This window comes from Maniola jurtina, chromosome 20, assembly GCF_905333055.1.
Source record: "Maniola jurtina chromosome 20, ilManJurt1.1, whole genome shotgun sequence".
NCBI lineage: Eukaryota > Metazoa > Arthropoda > Insecta > Lepidoptera > Nymphalidae > Maniola > Maniola jurtina.
The window spans coordinates 1387462-1411208 of NC_060048.1; the positions used below are offsets into that span (position 1 = coordinate 1387462).

Below are 23747 nucleotides of genomic sequence, written 5' to 3' on the forward strand. Positions count from 1 at the left end.
TGTATGTAAATTGTAGCTTTAGAACGCGAATATCATGGTGAAGCTTAGAAAGAGCTTTCACAATTATTTAATCTTGTTTTTTTAAGTGTACCCTGTATTCTTAATCTTCGTATTTTTTTTAACAACAAAGATGTTTAAATAAATAAATAACAAGTGTAAATTAAAAATTTATAAAACCCCGAGAAGTGAAGGTTATAGTAACTGGAAAAGAGCTGATAACTTTCAAACGAGTGAACTGATTTTCTTGGATTAAGTATAGCTAAGAACACTCTCGATCTCAAGCCACCTCACAAACAAAAAAAACCCTAATTAAAATCGGTTCATTAGTTTAGGAGCTACCATGCCACAGACAGATACACAAATACACAGATACACAAGTCAAACTTCTAACACCCCACTTTTTGGGTCGAAGGTTAAAAAAACGAATAAAATATGCGTGTATTTCTTTACGAAGGCATCCAAACTTCATTCACATTTTCAAACGCCAACAATGCTACATCTAATTCTATTTTTCAGTCCATTATCTTCAATTCTACCGAAATTACATCAACTTGGCTCTTTTATTCATTTTTTATTACACTTTCACAGATATTAAGTTCCTTTTCTCCAGAGTAATGTTTCTCTTCTCTTGTTTTTAATGTTTCTTGGACTGCGTCGGTTTAATCCACTTACAGTAGAACCACGGAAAAGAATCTCTCAAATCTACAAAAAATTAAGAGTGAACTGATATTTGTAAGTTATGGTTTTTTTTTAATTTATTTTTTTACTAGAGAGAGGATGCTCGCGACTTCGTCCGCGTGGATTTTGGTTTTTAAAGATCCCGTTTGAACTGTTTGAATTTCCGGGATAAAAATTGCCTATGTCAATTACAGGGACCCAAGCTACCTCGGTACCAAATTTCATACAAATCGGTTAAGTGGATGGGTTTTTAGGAATCCTGTGGGAAATCTTTGATTTTCCGGGATAGAAAGTAGTCTATGCCCCGGGATATAAGCTAACCCTGTACCAAATTTCGTCAGAATCGGTTAAACTGTTGGACCGTGAAAAGGTAGCAGACAGACAGACAGACACACTTTCACATATATAATATTAGTATGGAAGTATGGATTGTGAGATAGGTGCAATTGATAATTATCTCACTTGCTTTTACGGTGAAGGAAAACACCATGAGGAAACCTGAGAGTTCTCCATATTGTTCTCAAAGGTGTGTGAAGTCTCCAATTACTGGGCCAGCGTGGCAGAATATGGCCTAAGCCCGTAGTAGTAAGCTGGTAATAGGCTGATCATAATGATGATGATAAAATGAAGTCGCTAATTGACCAATGGGCTGTCATATAGATTTGTTTTTAAGGAGGCATACCTAGGTTTTTCTTTAGGAAAAGATTAGGAAAAATGAAAAGAAAACAAATCCTCTAGGCTATCATGGGTTTTTCAGATACTAATCTCTATTTACGGAACCCTAAAACTTTACACTAACGTAGAAAAATGTTTGCAATCTCCATAAATGGTGCGTCATTTCATTCTACAGCCCATAAAAACACTCTCGATTATAATATTTCGGTTAACTCAGCGATTTGAAACTCTATTTCTAACAGTATAGAGTAGATATTCGCTTTAAATAAACGGTGTTGATGTTTAGCTTTAGCTTTGGATGATTTTTGAAGATACGTGGTGAAATTGCTGAAACGGAATTTCTTAAATGGGGGAAATCACTACCCATATCACTACCCAACCCATCCATAATTAATATTATAAATGCGACATTGAGTATGTCTGTCTATCTGCTAGCTTTCCATGATCGATCAAACTTAAAGAGGTAAAGAATTCCCACGGAGTTTTAAAAATCTAATAGGTATTCATCAAGTATTCATCACAAAAAAAATTGGTTGTCTGTAAAGTCGGTTTACTGACGATAGTTGAACGTGACAACAAAGGCCGATTGTGCTTCTTTGTCGCTCGTTCCGCGCTCTCGCTTGCACTTCAAGCCTTACATGGAACGCCTCAGAGCGAGGTAACGCCGCATGAGTCATGTTTTTTCGTGCGTGCAGCCGGCTCTATCGAATTATAAGACGTTGTCACGTCAAAAAAATTAAAAAGTATTATTCCTGGTGCAATGGTACGGAACCCATCGTTCGTGAGTCCGACTCACGCTTGATCGATTTTTCTTTACAGTTAAAGCTATTTTTATCACAATTTTACTTCCATTTGAGAAACACTTAAAGAAAGAAAAATCTCAATTTTTCATGGCACAAATTAGGATAATAGCTCGTTCACACAGGCTGCGTAAGCGTAGACGTAGCGCCTACCATTGCGTTGTAATGTATGAAATATATGCGTAACCCGGTGTGTTAGAGGTTTACGCTCGTGTCACGTGTATGCAATTGGTGTGAATCGGTCCTAAAGTTTCATTTTGTTGGATGCCGTCAAGGTATTTAGAACAAATGGGACTTACCCGTCTAGTTCTAGATTAGCGAAATGTTTCATATTGGATTGACGCCCACTCAACTTAATTCTTCAAAGTGATCCGACGTCTAGTCGAGATCATGTCATTGTCTGTTTTATATCTGTCTGTATTCTAAGCTGATTATCCGTCTAGAACAGAGATTAACAGGGCTCTCTCCGTCACTCGTTTCATACAATCGTAGTTCCAATTTCATTTGAATATTAAGCAACCAAAGTCCATAAAATTTTGCAGACATATTCTAGAAACTAATATCTGTGTCTGTGGTGTTTTAGATTTTTCTAAAAATATGTAGTTTTAAAATTACAGGGGCTCAAAGATTTGTATGAAAGTTTTTAATACCGCGTAACTTTGAAACCGAATATTTTAACAGAAATCTGGAAAACCACAGACATAGATATTAGTTTCTAGAATATGTCTGCAAAATTTCATGGACTTTGGTTGCTTAGTATTCAAATGAAATTGGAACTACGATTGTATGAAACGAGTGACGGAGAGAGCCCTCTTAAGTTCAACGACTTAAACTAAGCTAGAACACACTCACAGCAATACGTTGTGATAACTTAGGCGTGTCTGTCAAGAAACCTATAGGTAAAACCTAAGCCTATTTATTGCCGTTGACCTAGAATCATGAAATTTGGCAGGTAGCCTACCTACCTGCCAAATTTCTTATAGCACAATTTAGGGGGAAAATCTGAAAATCGTGAAGTTGTGGTTACATCACACAAAACAAATTAAAATGAGTTTATAAACATATATAATTACTATTTTCAACTTTCAAAGTAAGATTAATATACCAAGTGGGGCATCATATGAAAGAGCTTTAGTTGTACATTCTAAAACAGATTTTTGTTAATTTTTATGCATAATAGTTTTTGATTAATCGTGCGAAATATCTAAAAAATACGATTTTATTAAGGAACTCTCGGTGCGCGAGTCTGACTCTCACTTGGCCGGTTTTTTTTATTCAAAGTTACAAAAATCCGATTTTGTCATAAAATTGTCGACTCTAGCTAAATCTAAATACGGTTTATTTGCTGGAAGTCCACTCCTATACCCATTCACTATACCTCTTATATTTTATTATTAACTATAATACTATACTTACTACTTGAGGTCAAAGGAGACCAACACCTGAAGGAGGTCCATTGAAGAAGACCTTAAAAAAGTGGGACCATGTCAAGGCAGCAGCCAAGATAGGGAGACATGGAAAACAACTGCTGCAGCCCTAAGTTCCACGAAGGAATAAAAGGATTTCATCATCTTTATATACTATACTAGCTGACGCCCGCGACTTCGTCCGCGTGGATTTAGGTTTTTCGAAATCCCGTGGGAACTCTTTGGTTTTCCGGGATAAAAGTAGCCTATGTGCTAATCCAGGATATTATCTATCTCCATTCTGAATTTCAGCCAAATCCGTCCAGTAGTTTTTGCGTGAAGGAGTAACAAACATACACACACACACACACACACACACACACACACACACACACACACACACACACACACACACACACACACACACACACACACACACACACACACACACACACACACACACACACACACACACACACACACACACACACACACACACACACACACACACACACACACACACACACACACACATACAAACTTTCGCCTTTATAATATTAGTGTGATTTTAAAATGTCTACTTATACGGGTCCCAACTACGAGTATCTAAGGGCCCTCTTGTACGAAAAAATTGTGTATTTTGACTTTACTTAGACATTCAAGGACCTTCTCCGTCGTAGCAACTTTTAACAAAGTCCCCAGTGTATTCTGTTGTTAAGAGTGTTGAACCGGCATAAGCTATTTTTAAGCCATTTTGCCCCCCTATATTTTATTAAACACTGCATTTATGTAAAACGTGTATATACTACTTTGTAGAATATTTCCTGTTTTATTAAATTGACAGACAACATTTTGCAATTTATTCATAGTTTATCTTTTATTGCCTAAAATACCAAAAGACTATTACTGAATTTTGGATTTCGTGTCATCTTTGACGTTCACTACATCAAAAGTTACTTGGTCGATTCTCACAAAAAGATATATTTACCAAAGAAAAGGTCCTGAACTAATAAGATGACAGAACCAAATCTTTCGTTTGGCATTTTTTACATTATAAAAATTCAAACAAAAAAGTCATAATTTCATAAAACTACAGACTCATAAAACTGTCATTTAGGTGGGTTATTTTTCTTCATTTATAAATAAAACTAAGTACTCATTAAAGAAGAACGTATTTGCAATATAAACAGAAAAAAAAAATTAAATTTAATTAATATTTGTTTCCAAAAAATAATCTTGAAACACACTACAAAACCGTGCAACAAGCAATAGTAAATTGAACTAGGAAATCAGTATCGGCCGAGGCCTCTCCGAGAACGGACGTAACGCTTGTTTGCTTAGCAATTGTTATCGGATTATTTACGATTTACCTGAAATTGTAGTGCGACTATCACTTCTCAATACTAGGTTTTTTTTTAATACTCGCTATTTTTTCTTAAAGATTAAAACTTTTTGTATATTTTTAAATTGTGTTTATATGATGCTGTAAGGAATTGCATTCCTAAATCCTGGTGATCCCTCGGGATTTTTAAAGGATCATCCGTTTAGGTGTTTTTTGCGTGGTACAGAAATGCGTTGCATCCCAGGGACGGGCTATTACGGATAGGCTACTTTTGTCCTGGAAAATCAAAAGTTCCCACGGGATTTTTAGAAACCTAAATCCACGCGGGCGAAGCTGCGGGCATCAGCTAGTTAATAAATAAGTATTGCCTCGAGCAAATAGCTGCAATTGGTATCTATTGTTCCCTGTCATTGAAAGGGAACAATTTAATTTTCAAAATTTGAAAAGATTGTAAAACGCGATTTCGGTAGAGAATAGATCAATGCCTATTAGAGCAGTGGCATTGATCTAGATTTTTAATAATTTCTAAAAAATAAATTTTTAACTGTTTAAATTTTACATGGGTTTCACATTTATTTCAAGAGCTTTTATAAATATGTAAAACTCAATACTCAAGGTTTCATTATACCGTTTGTGATAAGGAAAACCATGTTTTTTAAATAAACGGAAAGTTGAATTTTGTATAATTAGTTATTGACTAGAATTATAATTTTTCAGAATTAAATATTCTCAAAGGCTTATAGTTTTACAATTATTACCGGCTGACAATGCTATATCCCAATAGCCTTGCTATTTGTCCTAGCCGCTAAATAAAATTTTGATGATTCATCGTCCTTTTATGGCATTAGCGCGGTTTTATGTATTCCATTATGATTTCTTTTTTTCATTTGCATAATAGCATTAGTTTATTGTCTTTTACAGCATTAGTACGGTATTTTGTATTTAGATTTTGGTTGTATACATTGTACACTCTACCATAACACCTGAAACAATAGGATAATTACGTGCACTTAGGATAATCATTTGCACGTGGTCATCCCTCGTGGATCTTTAGATGGTTTTATTTTTGAACTAGCTATTACCCGCGGCTTCGTTCGCGTGATTCAAGGTTTTAATAATAACTAGCTATTACCCGCGGCTTCGCTCGCGTGATTCAAGGTTTTAATAATAATTGAGGTTTGTTACAATATTTTATGCAATGCCTAAGTTATTTTATCATGTGTTTTAGCATGCTATCCTGCGGGAACTATTTGTTTTTTTGAAAGGAAAAGTAGTCTATAATACTTTTTCCTCGACTATGCCTATGCAAAACAACCGGCCAAGTGCGAGTCACACTCGCGCACTAAGAGTTCCGTACTCGGCTATTTTTTCCAACATTTTGCACGATAAATCAAAAACGATTATGCATAAAAATAAATAAAAACCTGTTTTAGAATGTACCCTTTCATATGATTCATAACTATACCACCACTTGGTATAGTTACCTTAGTTTGAAAATTGAAACATATTTTTTTTAAATTCGCAGTTTTCAGATTTATTTCTGTACTTGTGCTGTAACACCTACCTACCTGCCAAATTTCATGAATCTAGGTCAACGGGAAGAACCCTATAGGTTTCTTGACAGACACGACGGAAAGACAGACAGACAGACAGACAACAAAGTGATCCTATAAGGGTTCCGTTTTTGCTTGAACCCTAAAAAAATGACGTCAATTCATAGCTCTGTTGTGGCGTTATTGAATGACAAATGCGTGAAAAACAGTATGCTATCCCGCGAGAAGTGTTCATATAATATTTTTCGGGAGAAAAAGTTGCATTTATTACTTATTAGATTCTCAGCTATGTCTTTGCAAAAAAAGCGTCCATCCGTAACTCTGTTGCGGCGTTATTGACTGACGAATGCCTGAATGATAGCATGCTATCCTGCAGGAACTGTTTGGTTTTTAGAGAGAAAAGTAGCTTATTTCACTTTTTAGATTCTCCACTATGTCTGTGCAAAAAATGCCGTCAATCCGTAGCTCTGTTAGGGCGTTATTGTACGACAAATGCGTGAAAAATAGTATGCTATCCCGCGGGAAGTGTCCATATTTTTCGGGAGAAAAAGTATCATTTATTACTTATTAGGTTCTCAGCTATGTCTTTGCAAAAAAAAAGCGTCAATCCGTAGCTCTGTTGCGGCGTTATTGTACGACAAATGCGTGAAAAATAGTATGCTATCCCGAGGGAAGTGTTCATATTTTTCGGTAGCTTATATAACTTGCTACGTCTTCAACTATGTCTATGCAAAAAGTGCCGTCAATCCGTAGCTCTGTTGCGGAGTTATTTAACGACAAATGTGTGAAAGATAGCGTGCTGTCCCTCAGGAACTGTTTGTTTTTTTTGAAAAAAAAAATAGTCTGTATCACTTGTTATGTCTTCAATTATATCTGTGCAAAAAATGCCGTCAAACCGTAGCTCTGTTGCGGCGTTATTGAACGACAAATGCGTGAAACATAGTGTGCTATCCCGGGGGAACCGTTTGTTTTTCCGGGATAAAAAGTAGCCTATGTCCTTTCCCGGAAAATATCCTAGGTTGGTACCAAATTTCATTAAAATCGGTTCAGCGGTTGAGCCGTGAAAGCATAGCAGACAGACAGACAGACACACTTTCGCATTTATAATATTAGTATGGATGGATAAAACAATTCTTTATCCAACTAAGGGAGGACTGAGTTTTCGGCAGCTATGTATAGTACGTGACAGGTCGAGATGGCAATCGAGGTATGAGGCGGGGGACGTTCTGCACACCCGCACGTCACCCGCGCTATCCCGCACCGGATTAGCCCAGGGATTGTGTGGGTGTGCGGGGCGTCCCCACCCTGATTGCCATCACAACCTGTCACGTGTTGTGTTGCGTGTTTGTTTGTTTATTGGTTCATCGATTCACTTATTACTGCCAAACTGCACATTAAATTTTGATAAATGAGATTTCTCTTTGGCTTCGCTTTACCATTCCGTGTGTTAGAGGGTATATTGTCATATGTCATAAAATTTTCCGATATGTCATAAAAGAACTTATCTTAATCAAAACGAATGTAAGAGATATAACCTACAAAACCCAAAAAGTATATTGAAATTGGTTTACCTACACATGACATGAAAAAGAAATGTATATCAAGAAAAAATAAACTTGAAATAGATGGATCGAGTTTGATATCAAATCATAGCAGTTACTATGAAAATTTCGAATACATGTATATAATGATTTATACATATTCAAATATAAATCAATCATCTGCGGTGAAGTCTTCAAAACTTTTAGTTTTGAACTTTATCTTATTTTGTTTTTGTATCCCTAGCTTACTCTTGTAGCAGTGCACTTATTTTTGATGAATAAATACCTACACAAGTGTAACATCTGCATTTTTGTACCTGTTAATCCCTTTCATTGTACTGTCCATTGTTTTGCGCTTACGGTAAGTACGATTTAGTACTAACAATAAAATTTGAAAAGATTGTAAAGGACCATAAATAAAAAAAAAATGCTCAATCTCTTTATGAGTATTAGCATTGCATTATATTTTTGATAATATTGCAAATTAAATACCTAGGACTCTTTAAATTTTAGACAGATTTCACATTTATTTTAGCCTTTATAAATATATATGTGAAAATTATTATAGTAGGTGTAACTATTTATACTGTGCATGATAAGGGAACCATATTTTCGTAAATATGTATAAGGAAAGTTGAGTTTTGTATAATTTCTTGACTCTCTTATACTTACACAAGTATATAAAAGATTAGTATTAAGTACTGACTACAATTATAAGTTTTATTCACTCGTACTTAATCTATAAAGACAATACACTGTTTTAAAAAACATCACTGTTTTGAAAAAAACGACAAACTAACAACCACATACTTAAAAATATTGAAAAAATAATCCGTTTGAAAATCGTCTAGGATCAAAACGGTTTGTTATAAACTAAACTGCACTGAGTACGTCCGTTCACGGAAACAAACAAAGAACCTCGGGTAAATACCTAAACTTGTGAAGCAGGCTCATGCTTCAACGCTCTTAAGTATTTTTAGCATTTAAATTATGATTAAAATAAGGTACAACGACGTACTCGTAGGTACATTCAGTTCTTAGTCAGTTCAGACTTGAGCAAAAGTTACTCGTATATTTGCACTTGAATTTTATCACTCTGCACTTTTGTAAGAGTTTTGACTTTGAATTTTAATAAATTGAGACTGTTCTAGCGTTTAAACTTTAAACTATCGAGAGTGATATCCATTATGATTAAAGGTATGTACCTAGTTGATACCGGCTGTACTCATGTGTTAAGTAGAAGTAAGACCGACTAAATTGTCTTATCTTACTCATTTCATTTATATTTGTTTCGGTTTAATCTAATATGAGCTTATTAGTAATTTTAGTATGAGTAGTTTCGCTTAAGAACATATTAAGATACAATAGTTATCCTAATCTACATATGAAATATGAATGCAAATAAAAATATTTAAGAAAGATTTCTTTATTGGTATTGTCAGTCGATAAGTTTGTAGATCATTAGCCGGCTAAATAAATATCTTTCACTGCTGTTGCATTTAAATATTTAATCATTTTTTAATGATTCATATGAGTTATAACGTTCTTATTTTTTTTCTTTTTTATCGGACTGAAACCACACAGAAAACAAAATGCCCCTACGCCTGATGCTCTTGAACTAGTTAGTACAAGTAGATATGACCAACATACAGAACTAGGTAGGTATAATAAACTAATAAAAATTATTGACAATTCTAAAAAATAAACTTAAATCTTTAATTAAAACTATAAAAATCAATATTAAATTGAAAACTAAAATAAATTAAATTAAATTAAATATTCAATACCTCCATAAATGTTTCTCTGCATTAGCGTTAAAGCTTTTTAAAATCTATCTTACCTTCTTCATGACGTCACGCCTCAGTTTCCGGGGACCTGCACAGAAAAAGGCGCACTTAGCCTAATTGCTTCTCAAGACAAACTGCGATAGAGCGCTGGAATACGGCTCAGTCAAGACTTGAGTTTATATTTATAACTAGAGGATGCCCGCGACTTCGTCCGCGTGGATTTAGGTTTTTAAAGATCCCGTGGGAACTGTTTGATTTTCTGGGATGAAAAGTTGCCTATGTCAATTACAGGGACGCAAGCTATCTCGGTACCAAATTTCATGTAAATCGGTTAAGCAGAAGGGATTTTAGGAATCCCGTGGGAACTCTTTGATTGTCCGGGATAAAAAGTAGCCTATGTCCGTCCCCGGGCTATAAGCTAACCCTGTACCAAACGTCAGAATTGAAGGCTTGATCGAGAGTGTTCTTAGCTATACCTAATTGAAGAAAATGGGTTCACCCGTTTGAAAGTTATCAGCTCTTTTCTAGTTTTCTTATAGAGGTTTTTGTGTCGGGGGTTTTTAAAATTTTGAGTTATTAATATGTGAACCCCATGTTCCATATAGTCTGCGCTTTCTAGTATGAGGTCGCCACTTTAGCATCTTTTGACCCTAACGTCTGTCACTTTTTCACAGCTTCGCAACCCCTTGAACTATGTCGTTCACCTACGGAACTCCTCATTTCTGAGAGAAAGGTAACACTCGTCATTAAATATTTTAACTGTAGTCACTGTTTGGTCATTCCATAATAATATTAAAAACGAATTTCATTAAGGACTGTTCATTTGCAATCATGATCCGATTATATTCATCATCATTATACAATAATAATAATTTATTAAAGAGGTTAATTTCCGTAAGAGGATTATTTCGGAACCATTTTAAAATACACCGTACCTGTCCTACTCAATTTTAATGTGTTTTATTTTCATTTTATACTAGTGTTCGATCTTTGGTAAAACAAAAAACTTTTCACTCACTTTGTCTTTGTGTCTTGATTTTCGTAGTTAAATGGTGATTATTTTGTCTTTGTGTCTTGATTTTCGTAGTTAAATGGTGATTACTGATTTCGAAAAAGATGAGAAGTGAAATTAATTTTGAGTTTTTTGACAGCTGCTGTCTTCTAACACTTTTCTGACGGCTGCTGTCATTGACAGGCACCGACGTTTAGGAATCGTTAACATCCTCCCCCGGAAGAGGACAGATGCGGTTGAATGCGCGACGCACTACTCCTTTTGATGTTTGTAAATCTGCAACTCGAGAGACTCCATCGCTTCCCGGATGGACCTTGATAACACGGCCGAGACTCCACTTCATTGGCGGTAATGCTTCGTCTTTGATTAGTGCGAGTGTTCCTTCTTGCAGAACGAGGCCCTTGCTGGTTTGCCATTTGGTGCGTTGCTGCAATTCCGCGATGTACTCTTTGTGCCATCTTGACCAAAAGTGCTGTCGCATTTGCTCCAATCTTTCAAATCGAGTGAGTCGATGTTCTTTGATGTGCAGTAATTCAGGCATTGGTAGAGCCGTTAGAGGTCGTCCAACCAAAAAATGTCCAGGAGTCAGTGGAGTCAAGTCTTGTGGGTCATTTGATAGGGGAGTTAGGGGGCGTGAATTTAGTATTGCTTCTATTTGAACAAGAACAGTATATAAGTCTTCAAAATCTAAGTGAGCGTTTCCTAAGACGCGATTTAAATGAGATTTAAAGGATCGCACACCCGATTCCCATAAACCGCCCATATGGGGCGCGTACGCTGGTATGAACTTGAACTCGATGCCTTCATCGGACATAGAGTTCACAATTGAGTCAGAATTAGATTTGAGGAACTTATAAAGGTCGTTGCGAGCACCCACGAATTGAGTTCCGTTATCTGAGAACAATGTTGATGGTCTAGAACGTCTCGCTATAAAACGACGTAACGCTGACAAGAACGAGTCCTTAGAGAGGTCTGTCACTAGCTCTAGGTGACAGCCTTTAGTGGCGAAGCAGACAAAGATTGCTACGTAGACTTTAATAGTTCTACAACCCCGTCCCTTTCTATTGAGTGCGATTATGGGACCGGCATAGTCCATTCCAGACGTCTGGAATGGGTAACCTGGCTGTAGGCGTTGCCTAGGCAAGTTACCCATAACAGGTGAGGTTGATTGTGCCTTCATTCGAAAGCAACGGTGGCACTTGTGCACTGTACTTTTGGCTAGATTTCGACCTCCAAGTGGCCAAAATTGCTCTCGAATGGACGCAAGTAAAAGTTGTGGGCCCGCGTGCATTAAACGAAAATGTTCACTTTGGAATATTAATTTAGTAAGTGGGTGTGTAGATGTTATCAAAATTGGATGTTTTTTGTCAAACGAGAAATTGCCGTTTTTTATTCGACCACCTACTCTAAGCAAACCGCTGTCATCAACGAACGGGCTTAATGATAGTAATTTGTTCTTTGTCGGTAGTGGCTTGCCCAATGCTATCGTGTAATATTCTGGGAAACACTCGAATTGTGATAATTTTATTAAAGTGTTAAACGCTTGCTGTTTTTCTCCTAAAGTGAGGGGACCCAATAGTCGGTCGCTTTTAGATTTACGACAATTATTTATAAAGCGCAAAATGTAGGCGCATGTATTTTTGAGTTTTAACAAATTGGAAAAACGAGAAAAAGGAAGTCGTTCGCTTGGCTCAGCGGATAATGCCACCGCTGAAACCACTTCTGGTAAGTCTGATTCTATATATTTAAAGGTTTTGTTTGGCCAGTTGTTCTCATTATCAAGTAAAAAATTAGGTCCGTTTAGCCAAAAATTCAATTTGTTTGGCTGATTACTGCCAACTCCTCTGCTTAAAAGATCTGCTGGATTGGAGGCAGTAGGCACGTGACGCCACGGATAGTTTTTAGTCCTTTCCAATATATCTGAGACTCGATTACGAACGAACTGTTTTAATTTATTGGGTTGAGTTTTTAACCAACTAAGTACAACTGATGAGTCTGTCCATAAAAAACAACTGCTGTAGGGTAAACGAGTTGTTGTTAGCACCTTTTCGAGTAATTTTGCGGCCATTGAAGCACCACAGAGTTCGAGACGCGGCATAGATGTTGGCTTTATAGGCGACACGCGAGTTTTTGAACATAATAAATGCACTTTGACAGCGCCCGTAGTGCTGACTGATCGAACATAAACGCAAGCGCCGTATGCGTCCTTAGATGCGTCGCAGAAAATGTGGAACTGAATGTCCTGAGGGTTGTGACACACTACGTGTCGTGGTATTTTTAAATCGTTTAGTTGATTGAGACTTTTAAAAAATTTAGACCAAGAATTTAAAACATCTTCAGGTATGGGATCATCCCAATTTAATTTGTGAAGCCATAAGCGTTGCAAAATATTTTTTCCGTTTATAGTGAAAATGCTTATTAGCCCTAACGGATCAAAGATTTGCGCAATTGTTGAAAGAAGAACTCTTTTAGTGACATCAGCGTTAGATGGAACATAATTTTTTATGTTGAATAGTAATTCATCTGTGGACGGAGACCAAATTAATCCAAGTGTTTTTGACGGCTCATGCTCGCTGAAATCGACGGTACCGTTGTTATTGATCGCAGAACTATCATCACTGCAAGTTGAAACATTTGACTTGAATTTTCTTAAATTGAAGCAACCGGAGGCGAGCACTTGAGTGATCTGCTTGCGGATTTGTAGTAAGCCTTCAACAGTATCGCAGCCTGTGATAAGATCGTCCACGTAGAAATCTTCGCGAATAATTCGACCTATATCTGCGTTTTCGCATTCGTCAGCGAGCTGTTTGAGGCAACGGACTGCCAAAAATGGCGCAGAAGCCGTCCCGTATGTAACCGTATTTAAGTTATAACTTTTTAGTGGCATGAAGGGATCGTCTCGCCAGACAATTTGTTGAAGATGACGCTGATTTAAATTGATTAATACCTGGCGGTACATCTTCTCGATGTCACCTGCCAGTACATATCGATGTTGTCGAAATCGAAGTAGAATTGAGAGTAAATCACTCTGGATTGTGGGTCCAATTAGTTGTAAATCGTTCGATGACACTCCACTAGATGAGGGAGCGCTCGCATTGAAGACCACTCGTAATTTTGTTGTAGTGCTTTGTTCGCGTAAAACGCCATGATGTGGCATGAAGTATGAATTTGTGTGTAAATTGTTTATGTCACTTTCAGACATGTGACCTAAATTTTTGTATTCATTCATAAAGTCGATGTACATTGCCTTAAGTGTAGATTGTTTTTGTAGTCTCTTTTCTAACGAAAGAAAACTTAATTTAGCGCGTTGGAATGAGTCTCCTAGAGTAGACTCATCTCCTTTCATCGGAATGCCTACAGAAAATCTTCCATCTGCATCTCGGGACATGTGTTGTTTGAAATGGTTCTCACAAAGATCATTGTCGTTCAAAGATGCATCTTTGTCAGAACTTTCTAACTCTTCAATAGTCCAAAATTTAGCGAGTTGTTCTTGTATTGAATCGAATTGAGAAAAATTGCATGAAATTGTTTGTATGTTTGTCGTTCCAGTGGGCCCGGATATTACATAGCCGAACTTAGTATCTTGAAGCACTGGAGAATTTTTGCCTAAATAGATTTTGTTTGTGCAGAGCAAGTCCCAGAAAATGTCTGCGCCTAACAGTAAGTCAACGCTAGACGGATTGTAGAATTCTGGATCTGCCAATTTTATTTCGGGGGGAATGTTGTATAAATTTGGTTTTAATGATTTTCTTAGAGATGAACTTATGTCTGGTAACACTAGAAAAGAAACCTTTGTCTGATACGAATTGAGTCTGGACTGTATTACTGCTTGACAACGTTTTGTTATGGTAGAAACTAAATTATTGATTCCGGAGACTTTAAATTTAATGTTATCAAAATTCAACTTTAGCTTATTTAGAAGATGTTCAGAAATAAAAGAGGCTTGACTACCAGAATCTAAAACTGCCTTTACATCATGATATACATTGTTGGCATCTCGAATCTTAATGATGGCAGTAGCTAAAAGCACTTCACCGGGTTGGCAACATGATGATGAAAGACTTATCGCAGCTGCAGGTGGAGTCGAGATTTCAGGGGCAGAATTAGGATGCAACAGCGAATTATGTTTAAGGGTACACTGACGGCATGGGCCTAGCCTGCATAAACGCTCAGTGTGACCTAATCTAAAACAATTTCGGCATAGCCTGTTTGTTTTTACAAACTGTTCGCGTTCTGGTACCTTCATACGTATGAATGAATCACATTTGTAAAGTGGATGCTCTCCCTGGTCCAATGGACATTTAAAAATTTTAGGTGTAGGGTTTGCAACTGAAGCTAAACTTTTGACATTTCTAGTAGTATGAGACCTAGATGTAGTTTCCGGTTTGTTATTATTGTTTTCGATAGTTTCTAATAAGTCAGCTTTATTTTTTAAAAATTTGGAAAAAATTTCTAAATTTACTTGTTTGTGGGTGGCCTTATGTTCCTCCCAATCTCGTAAAGTACGGCTGTCTAATTTTTGACAAATAATGTAAATTATTAAAGTATCCCAAGTCCCTGTTGGTTCACCGAGAATTTGTAATGCACGTAAGTTTTTATTGTACATATCAATGAGTACACGTAGAGAAGATGCAGATTCCTTTTTAATAGATTCATGTTCAAAAATAGCCTTAATGTGGTTTTGCACTAATAGACGTGTGTTGTCATACCGCTCGCATAGTGCATTCCAAGCTAAGCAATAGTTAGATGCAGAAAACTCTAATGAGCAAATGATCTGAGCTGCACTGCCCTCTAAAGACGCACGTAGGTAGTGAAACTTCTGAATATTACTAATACTCGAGTTATCATGGATAAGTGAAATAAAAGTGTCACGGAACTCGAGCCAGTTTCCACAATCGCCACTGTATTTGGGTATGTTTATTGTAGGTAATTTCACTCCCCTAACAACACTCTTTGTCTGCTTCACCTTCACAACACTTTCCTGATCACTAGAGGAGGAATCAGAACAAACCGAGGCATTATCACCATGATTGAATGACCTTTCTTTTCTTTTGAACGCATCGCAAAGTTGTTGAGCCCTAGCCATTACTGAGAAATACTGGGTTTCAAATTCAGACCTCTGCAAAGACTGGTTCTGTTGTTCTTCTTCAGACAATGATAAGCACTCAATGCTGGTTTGAACCTCATCAAACTCATTATATATAGTTTCTATTTTATTCATGCGAAGTTTCAATTCTAACTTATCAACTTGACTGCAGTCAGATACACTCTTTAAGCTACTTACATAATTCTCAAATTTAGTTAGCCGACCCTTATATGAACCTCTTTTCTTTACTAATTCATGTAATTTTGACATTTTAATTAAGTAGGGAAATTAACAAACTTAAACAAGAAATTGTACTAATAAACTAAAATAAATTCTATAATAATCAACTGTAATCAAAGTATCTTGTTCAAAACTATAAACTAATCATGTAATTAGATGTAAATTGGGAAAATTGTTGAAAAGTTAATATTGAATGAAGAAAATTATGTGACAAATAATGACAAATGACGGGCCGGCTATAAGCCGCGTATTACATCTAAACAATTGATCACTTTTTTTAATGCTATGCAAATAAGATGGGACAACTAAGGGAATCTAGATTGACTTAGGACATAATTGTTAGGACTTAGGTACCTCAATTCCTTGTTCTTAGCTCGTATTTCGTCTTGCCTGTGCGCAACTTAGGTTCAACAAAGGTTATCACATCCGGTTCGAAGGACCAAAAATGTTCGATCTTTGGTAAAACAAAAAACTTTTCACTCACTTTGTCTTTGTGTCTTGATTTTCGTAGTTAAATGGTGATTATTTTGTCTTTGTGTCTTGATTTTCGTAGTTAAATGGTGATTACTGATTTCGAAAAAGATGAGAAGTGAAATTAATTTTGAGTTTTTTGACAGCTGCTGTCTTCTAACACTTTTCTGACGGCTGCTGTCATTGACAGGCACCGACGTTTAGGAATCGTTAACAACTAGTGTTTTATCATTTACGAGAGCGAGACAATTTGTATTCTGGACGTGGAAAATGATAAATCGCAGGGTAAAGAGTTGGACGTAATGTAATACAAAAATGAATAATAATGCCTTGCTAAACAACTTTTATATAATAATATTAAGAGGGGTCTTTCCGTCACTCGCTCCATACAAACGTAGTTCGTCTCTCATTGGAATACTAACGAATCATACTCAATGGAATTTTGAAGAAACGTTCCGGGAACTAATAATATCTATGCCTGTGGTTTTTCAGATTTCCGTTAAAATATGCGATTTCTAAGTTACGCGGTCTTAAAAATTCACATACAAATCTTTGAGCCCCTGTAATTTTAAAACTACATATTTTTAGAAAAATCTAAAACACCACAGGCACAGATATAAGTTTCTAAAATAATATGTCTGTAAAATTTCATGGACTTTGGTTGCCTAATATTCAAACGAAATTGGGACTACGATTGTATGGAGTAAATGACGAAGAGAGCCCTGTTAAAAGGAAGACTTTCCTGCTGCCCCTATTTACTGTTATCCATCTATCTTTAAAGTTATCGTTTAACTCGTGAATGTTTATCCGCTCTTGATAAAATTAGCTAAACAGACAGTTAGTTCACCACTTAACGTCAGGGGAGATTCGCAATCAAAGGTTAACTTGTACTTCATAGAATTTAAAAAAATGTATAATATTAGTATGGATAGTAGGGATGGATATTAATCAAACAGTATAAAGTACCTAACAAAACGTAGAGGTGCTTATCAAAAACAAATCTCTTTTATGAAACATCAGCATTTTACGCCGCGTAAACATGCAAGCATATTTCAAAAAAATGCACAAATTCACATGTTTTACCATATATTACCAGGGAACTGACAAAAATAATAATCACATTCATTCTTTATCGTGGATTGCGACTCCCACGGATGTAAACTTTTCAGATGAGACATCACTACCGATATTATAAAAGCGAATGTGTGTTTGTTTGGTGGTTTATTTGGTTTGTCCTTCAATCACTTAGTACGGAGCAACGGGTTAACACGATTTTTGTATCCTCTTCCTCCTCCTCCTGAGGATGCTCCGGTGTCGGGGCGAAACACGCGTCGAGTGGTGTTGGATTTTGTGTGGTGCTGCGTACCATACAGATTTCGTTGGTTTGGTGGATTATAGCAAATTAAGCTTTTGGTTCCTTGTATATCATGGACTTCCGCAAAATAACACCTGCTTCTATAATACGATTTTTTTAATCATTTTGAAATTTTTTGTTGATATTTGTTGTTGTAGCATCAATAGAAATACTTACTACGTTTCTACTTATTATGGTTCACGAGACACAGCCCACTGACAGATGGACGGACGGACAGCGGAGGCTTAGTAGGGTCCTAATAGGGTCCCGTTCCCACTCTTCGAGCACGGAACCCTAAGAACATATAGTCGAATTGAGAACCTCCTCTTACAGCCGGTTACAAAAGAAGGCTTTATCAACAGCTCCGCTCATGTCTCGTCCAGGTGCTTCGGTTCCAGGTCTTTATATTCTTTTAGCGCATACAAGCTGTCATATGCAAATCCCTCGACTCCCATTGCAGCACCTGCTTTGTTCGTCGCATAAGTAAACAGGGAATTTGAATACAAAGTACAAAAAACGGGCTCAGAAAATGCAAATGGTTTCATAATTGTGTAGATTATGTTACGTGAATTTGTGTTGTACTTAGTTTTTCTTTTTTCTCGTTAAGTTCTAACTTTAGGACACCATTCTTTCCTAGCATAAGTTAAAAGGTAATTTAAATAAATAAAAAATCGGTCAAGTGCGAATCGGACTCGTAAGCGAAGGGTTGTATACAAATCTCAAACCATGCAAGTTAATGACGGACTGCGCCATTTATAGGTAGGTAAGTATGTAATTTAGTAAATTATTTTTTCATGAACACGTCATTTAAATATTTTTTTAATTTAATTTCGTCAGTCAGACAGGCAAAAAGACAGATAGACAGACAGACAGACAATAAAGTGATCCAATAAGGGCTCATTTTTTCCTTTTAAGGTACGGAACCTTAAAGAATAGGGTTAACAACTATGCGTCACTTTATTATACCTTCTTAGTACCCTCTCTAAAACTCGTAAACTCTGATTTTCTAAATCTAAAATAACGAAAATGTTTCTACTCACAAAACAGTAGGTACCCGATAGAATGAAAGGAAGTAATAGTCGAGTTCATCCAAAATCCAGTGCGAACGATGTCATGAACATTAACTAGTGAATGTAAAAGGTTTTCTGGCAGCTACCAGGCCAGAAGCGCCATTAAAGCAGTAATATGTCCCGACACGTGACGTTAAAAGCGAATTTCAGATAATATAGTTCGCGCGACACTATTTTCTCGAGGAAGCGGATTCATAGTAATGGATTTTAGTTCGTATCATGACAACTCATACTCTGGCATAGTTTACGAGCGCGCGTGAACTTTATTTGTGGTATACAAGGAACCAAAAGCTTAATTTGCTATGATCCGCTAAAAGTTATCTTGTTTACTTTTACGGTCTGCTATTTTTTAAGGAGTTCATTTATTGTCAAAACAGTTTTATTACTTAATAATAATAAATATATTATATTATAATCCGCTAAACCAGACAAAGTAAGTATAGCGCAAGATTTAGCAGCCCCCCCCCCCCCCCCCCCCCCCCCTCCCCCACTGCTAAACATGCAGGACAAGCCAGCCACCAAGCAAGTAATACGCACCACCACACAAATCCCAAAACCACTCGACGCACGTGTCGCCCCGACGCCGGAGCATCCTCAGGAGATGTAGACTGGTATGTGTGGTAGAGATGCTCCTGTGTTCATGGCTCTAGCAGATGCACCCTATAGGTTTTTATTTTTTGAAGGGTCTTGACAGACACGACAGACAGAGTAGATCGTATAGAGGTTTTCCCCCAGCAGATACGGATAGGAAAAATCTATATAAAAAAACTGGAAGCTAAAAGCTCTAAAACAAAATCGCAATCGCCGTATACACTCAAATACTGGAAAACGAGTGAGCCGATCAACTTTCCAACAAGTTTCATACAAAATGGATTCCATTCTGGAATAAAGGCTTTCGCTGAATAGAACTGAAGAATAATGAAAACAATGCTGGTATTTGTGAGAGCTCCATTGAGGAAGGGTCTTTTCAGCTGCGGTCAATACAGTTTTAACACTTGAAAAGATTGCGCAATTGTTTTGATACAAGAAAAATTATAATGGCGTCTCGTCATATTTTTAGGGTTCCGTACCTCAAAAGGAAAAACGGAACCCTTATAGGATCACTTCGTTGTCTGTCTGTCTGTCCGTCTGTCCGGTGTCTGTCAAGAAACCTTCTCATTCACCTAGAATCATGAAAGGCAGGTACGTAGGTCTTATAGCACAAGTACAGGAATAAATCTGAAAACCGCGAATTTGTGGTTACATCATTAAAAAAAAAATTAAAATGTGTTTCAATTTTCAAATTAAGATAACTTTACCAAGTGGGGTATCATATGAAAGGGTTTTTTATTTTTATGTATAACAGTTTTTGATTTATCGTGCAAAATGTCGGAAAAAATAGCCGAGCACGGAACCCTCGGTGCGCGAGTCTGACTCGCACTTGTCCGGTTTTTTTATTGAGATACAAGTTAGCCCTTGAATGCAATCTCAACTAATGGTAAGTAAGGATGCAGTCTAAGATGGAAGCGGGCTAACCTGGAATGGGTTTGGTAGCTTTTATAAACCCATCCCCCTTTGGTTTCTACGAGTACACGGCATTGTACTGGAACGCTAAACCGCTTGTCGGTACGGCTTTGCTGGTAAGGTAATAACTAGCCACAGCCAAAGTCTCCCACCAGACCAAACCAGAGAAAATTTTGAAATTATAAAATTCCCATTTGGCAGACTTCATAGACCTTTGATAACACAAAGGAGAACTCTCAAGCATGCAGATTTTCTAACGATGTTTTCCTTCACCGTTAAAGCAAGTGATATTTAATTGCTTATAATAATTCCCAAAACAACCATTCCAAACAACCATACGTTGAATTAAATTACTTTGTTACTTAGATTTATATGAAAAATATATGTACATTGTATAAAATGTTATACAGAGATATTTTTTTGAAAACCGAAAAGGATAACGTGTCCCTATTTCATCCTCCGAATTCCTCGACCCTTTTTCTACAGAAATCATTGCCAGACAGATCCTTGATAGGCAAATCGAAACACATTAGTTATTGTAACAAGGATTTTGGATAAAAAGTTTTGGAACATATGAATGCACTACGTTTTTCTTTAAATAAAAAATAGCGAGCAAACGAGCAGGCGGGTCACCTGATGTTAAGTGAATGCCGCCGCCCATGAACATTTGCAGCACCAGAGGTACAGCCGATGCGTTGCCGGCCTTTCAGGAATTTGTTTGTCCGCCCCTTGAATAACCCCATGTTGTAATCTAGTAGAAACACCGCCGATGGGAGTTGATTCCACAGTTTGCATGTGCGTGGGAAAAAGGATCTGGCACAACGGGTGGTCGATGTGCACCAGGCATCCAAGTGGTGATAGTGGTAGTACCTCGGAAAAGAAATATTTCATACACCCAAAATATCATGTTCATAATTATGTATGGAACCCTAAAAGTATGGGGCCAGACTCCCAATTGACCGGATTTTATTAACCTATGTGCTAATCCATAATATATCTCCATTCCATATCTCCAGTATAATCTATCTCCATTCTAAATTTCAGCCCAATCCGTCCAGTAGTCTTTGCGTGAAGGAGTAACAAACATACACACACACACACACACACACACACACACACACACACACACACACACACACACACACACACACACACACACACACACACACACACACACACACACACACACACACACACACATACAAACTTTCTCCTTTATAATATTAGTGTGATTCGTACCAAAAAATCTCAAGAAAAAAGATTGAAAGTGGGCAGGCTATACCGATCGTACTGGGATTGTCCCACAAAACTAAAACCTACAGTCACACTAGAGACAGAATCTCGTCGACTTTTTTCACAAAATGACAAACGACACAGATCATTCCGCTATCTGTCCCACGTCGTCCGCTGAGGCTGCGGAGATACCTTAATTTTTTATGATCCCTCTTCCAAAACAAAATATATTGGATCACTTATTTTCTCTTACGTGGGATTTGTGGCGTACCTTTGAAAACGACTGATGTGTAAGCGTTTCTTTTGTTCACAATGAAACTGTTTTCGACGCTTGGTATTATTCAAACTCATATAAAGGGCCTAATCTCTATAAGGTACGATTCGTCGCTTTGATCTATCTTACAAGTGTAAATTAAAAATTTATAACACCCCCGACAAGTGAAGGTTACAGTAACTAGAAAAGAGCTGATAACTTTCAAACGGCTGAACCGATTTTCTTGGATTATAGCTAAGAACACTCTCGATCAAGCAACATTTCAAACAAATAAGAACTAAATTAAAATCGGTTCAATAGTTTAGGAGCTACGATGCCACAGATACACACATACACAGATACACACGTCAAACTTATAACACCCCCTTTTTGGGTCGGGGGTTAAAAAAAATGATGACGATTCATTACTTGAAAAATGAAGTTCACCAACGAAATGCTTATTAGCTCATGCCCTTGACTTCGTTCGCGTGGATATAGTTTTTTTTTAAATCCCGTAGAAACTCTTTAATTTTCCGGGATAAAAAGTAGCCTATGTGTGTTAATTCAGGGTATTTCAGCCAAATCCGTCTAGTAGTTTTTGCCTGAAAGAGTAACAAACATACACACATACACACAAGGTTTACCTTTGTAATATGGCTTGTGTTTAAACGCCTACCAGAAAGTACCTATTTTACTGCCAAATAATCTTAAAACGTTGTTCTTTAGTGGGTTTATTTTATTTGAAGTTAACATACTCGTATTTTACTTGGTGCTTAGTCTTACCTGGTCTAAAAATTATTTTGGTGAGCTTTTAAATTGTACCCTTATAATATTACTGTGATTGCTTGCTTAATGGCTTGCTTAACCTAAGATTTGTCTGGTTTAGCAGATTATAGCAAATTAAGCTTATAATTCCTTGTAAATCATGGACTTTCGCAAAGTACTTAACACCTGCTATGACGCTCTAAAATATTACAATACACGAATCAAAGGAAACATTTTACCTTTAAAGTAATGATATTCAAATATTTATAGCACATTACCCACGCAAGCTGTAAATTAGATTGTTTGCCTTTGTTATATTGTATTTGTAAAGGCTCTTATATAAACGCTATGGATTTAGTGATGTCGGAATATCGATAGTCTTGAAATCGATAAACGACTTAATCTATTATTATTAGAGCCTTGAAATTACACTGATCACTTCAAATTGCATACTTTTTATTTATTAATGAAATGGTTACCTACTTAAAGTTAATTTTTTTTTTTAAAGATCTTTAAGTATAGGTACTTAGTATAGGTTCATGACGAAATGAATTAGGTAGTTGTTGCAATGTGAAATATATTAGAGAAATTATAATATATCCTAACAACCCGCTCTTGGCCAAGTGCCGATGCCAGGACTAAATCCTAAAGATCACAAATGACCCAAATCAATCTCGCTCTGAGAGGAGATCCGTGCTCAGTAGTGGACTAAAATCGAGTGATAAATGAGTCTCATAGTAATACTAAAGTATCGATACTCTTTCAATAATTGGCTGAAGAGACATCACTATACTAGGTAGGAGTTATTATATCAAAACCATTCTATTCCATACAAATATTCCATACAAACAGTAATACTGCAATTATTTACCGACAAAGGAACAGATAACACTGATACGCTTCTTAGAAATGAATACGCACTTTGTAATTTGAATACAAAGTACGTGACTATTATGTAATTTGTCGTAATTCAGCGTA

The 23747-nt window shown here is 36.7% G+C and overlaps 2 protein-coding genes across 2 annotated transcripts in view; both read right to left on the minus strand.

Moving 5' to 3' along the window:
• Positions 1-23747, minus strand: part of LOC123875995 (zwei Ig domain protein zig-8-like) — a 217336-nt gene that overhangs the window by 135015 nt on the left and 58574 nt on the right. The window contains exon 2 of the mRNA XM_045922132.1: positions 9836-9870. The gene's annotated coding sequence lies outside the window, so the exon portion shown is untranslated. The remainder of the gene's footprint in view (positions 1-9835; positions 9871-23747) is intronic.
• Positions 3539-16801, minus strand: LOC123875994. The gene is made up of 2 exons (XM_045922131.1): positions 10760-16801; positions 3539-3551 (listed from the first exon to the last, which is right to left on the minus strand). The coding sequence occupies exon 1, from the start codon at positions 16148-16150 to the stop codon at positions 10988-10990; it is 5163 nt and encodes a 1720-aa protein (XP_045778087.1). The 5' UTR covers positions 16151-16801; the 3' UTR covers positions 3539-3551; positions 10760-10987.

Bases quoted from the DNA above. Each gene is read 5' to 3' on its own strand.
- LOC123875994 (XM_045922131.1), bottom strand. From the start codon at position 16,150: ATGTCAAAATTACATGAATTAGTAAAGAAAAGAGGTTCATATAAGGGT.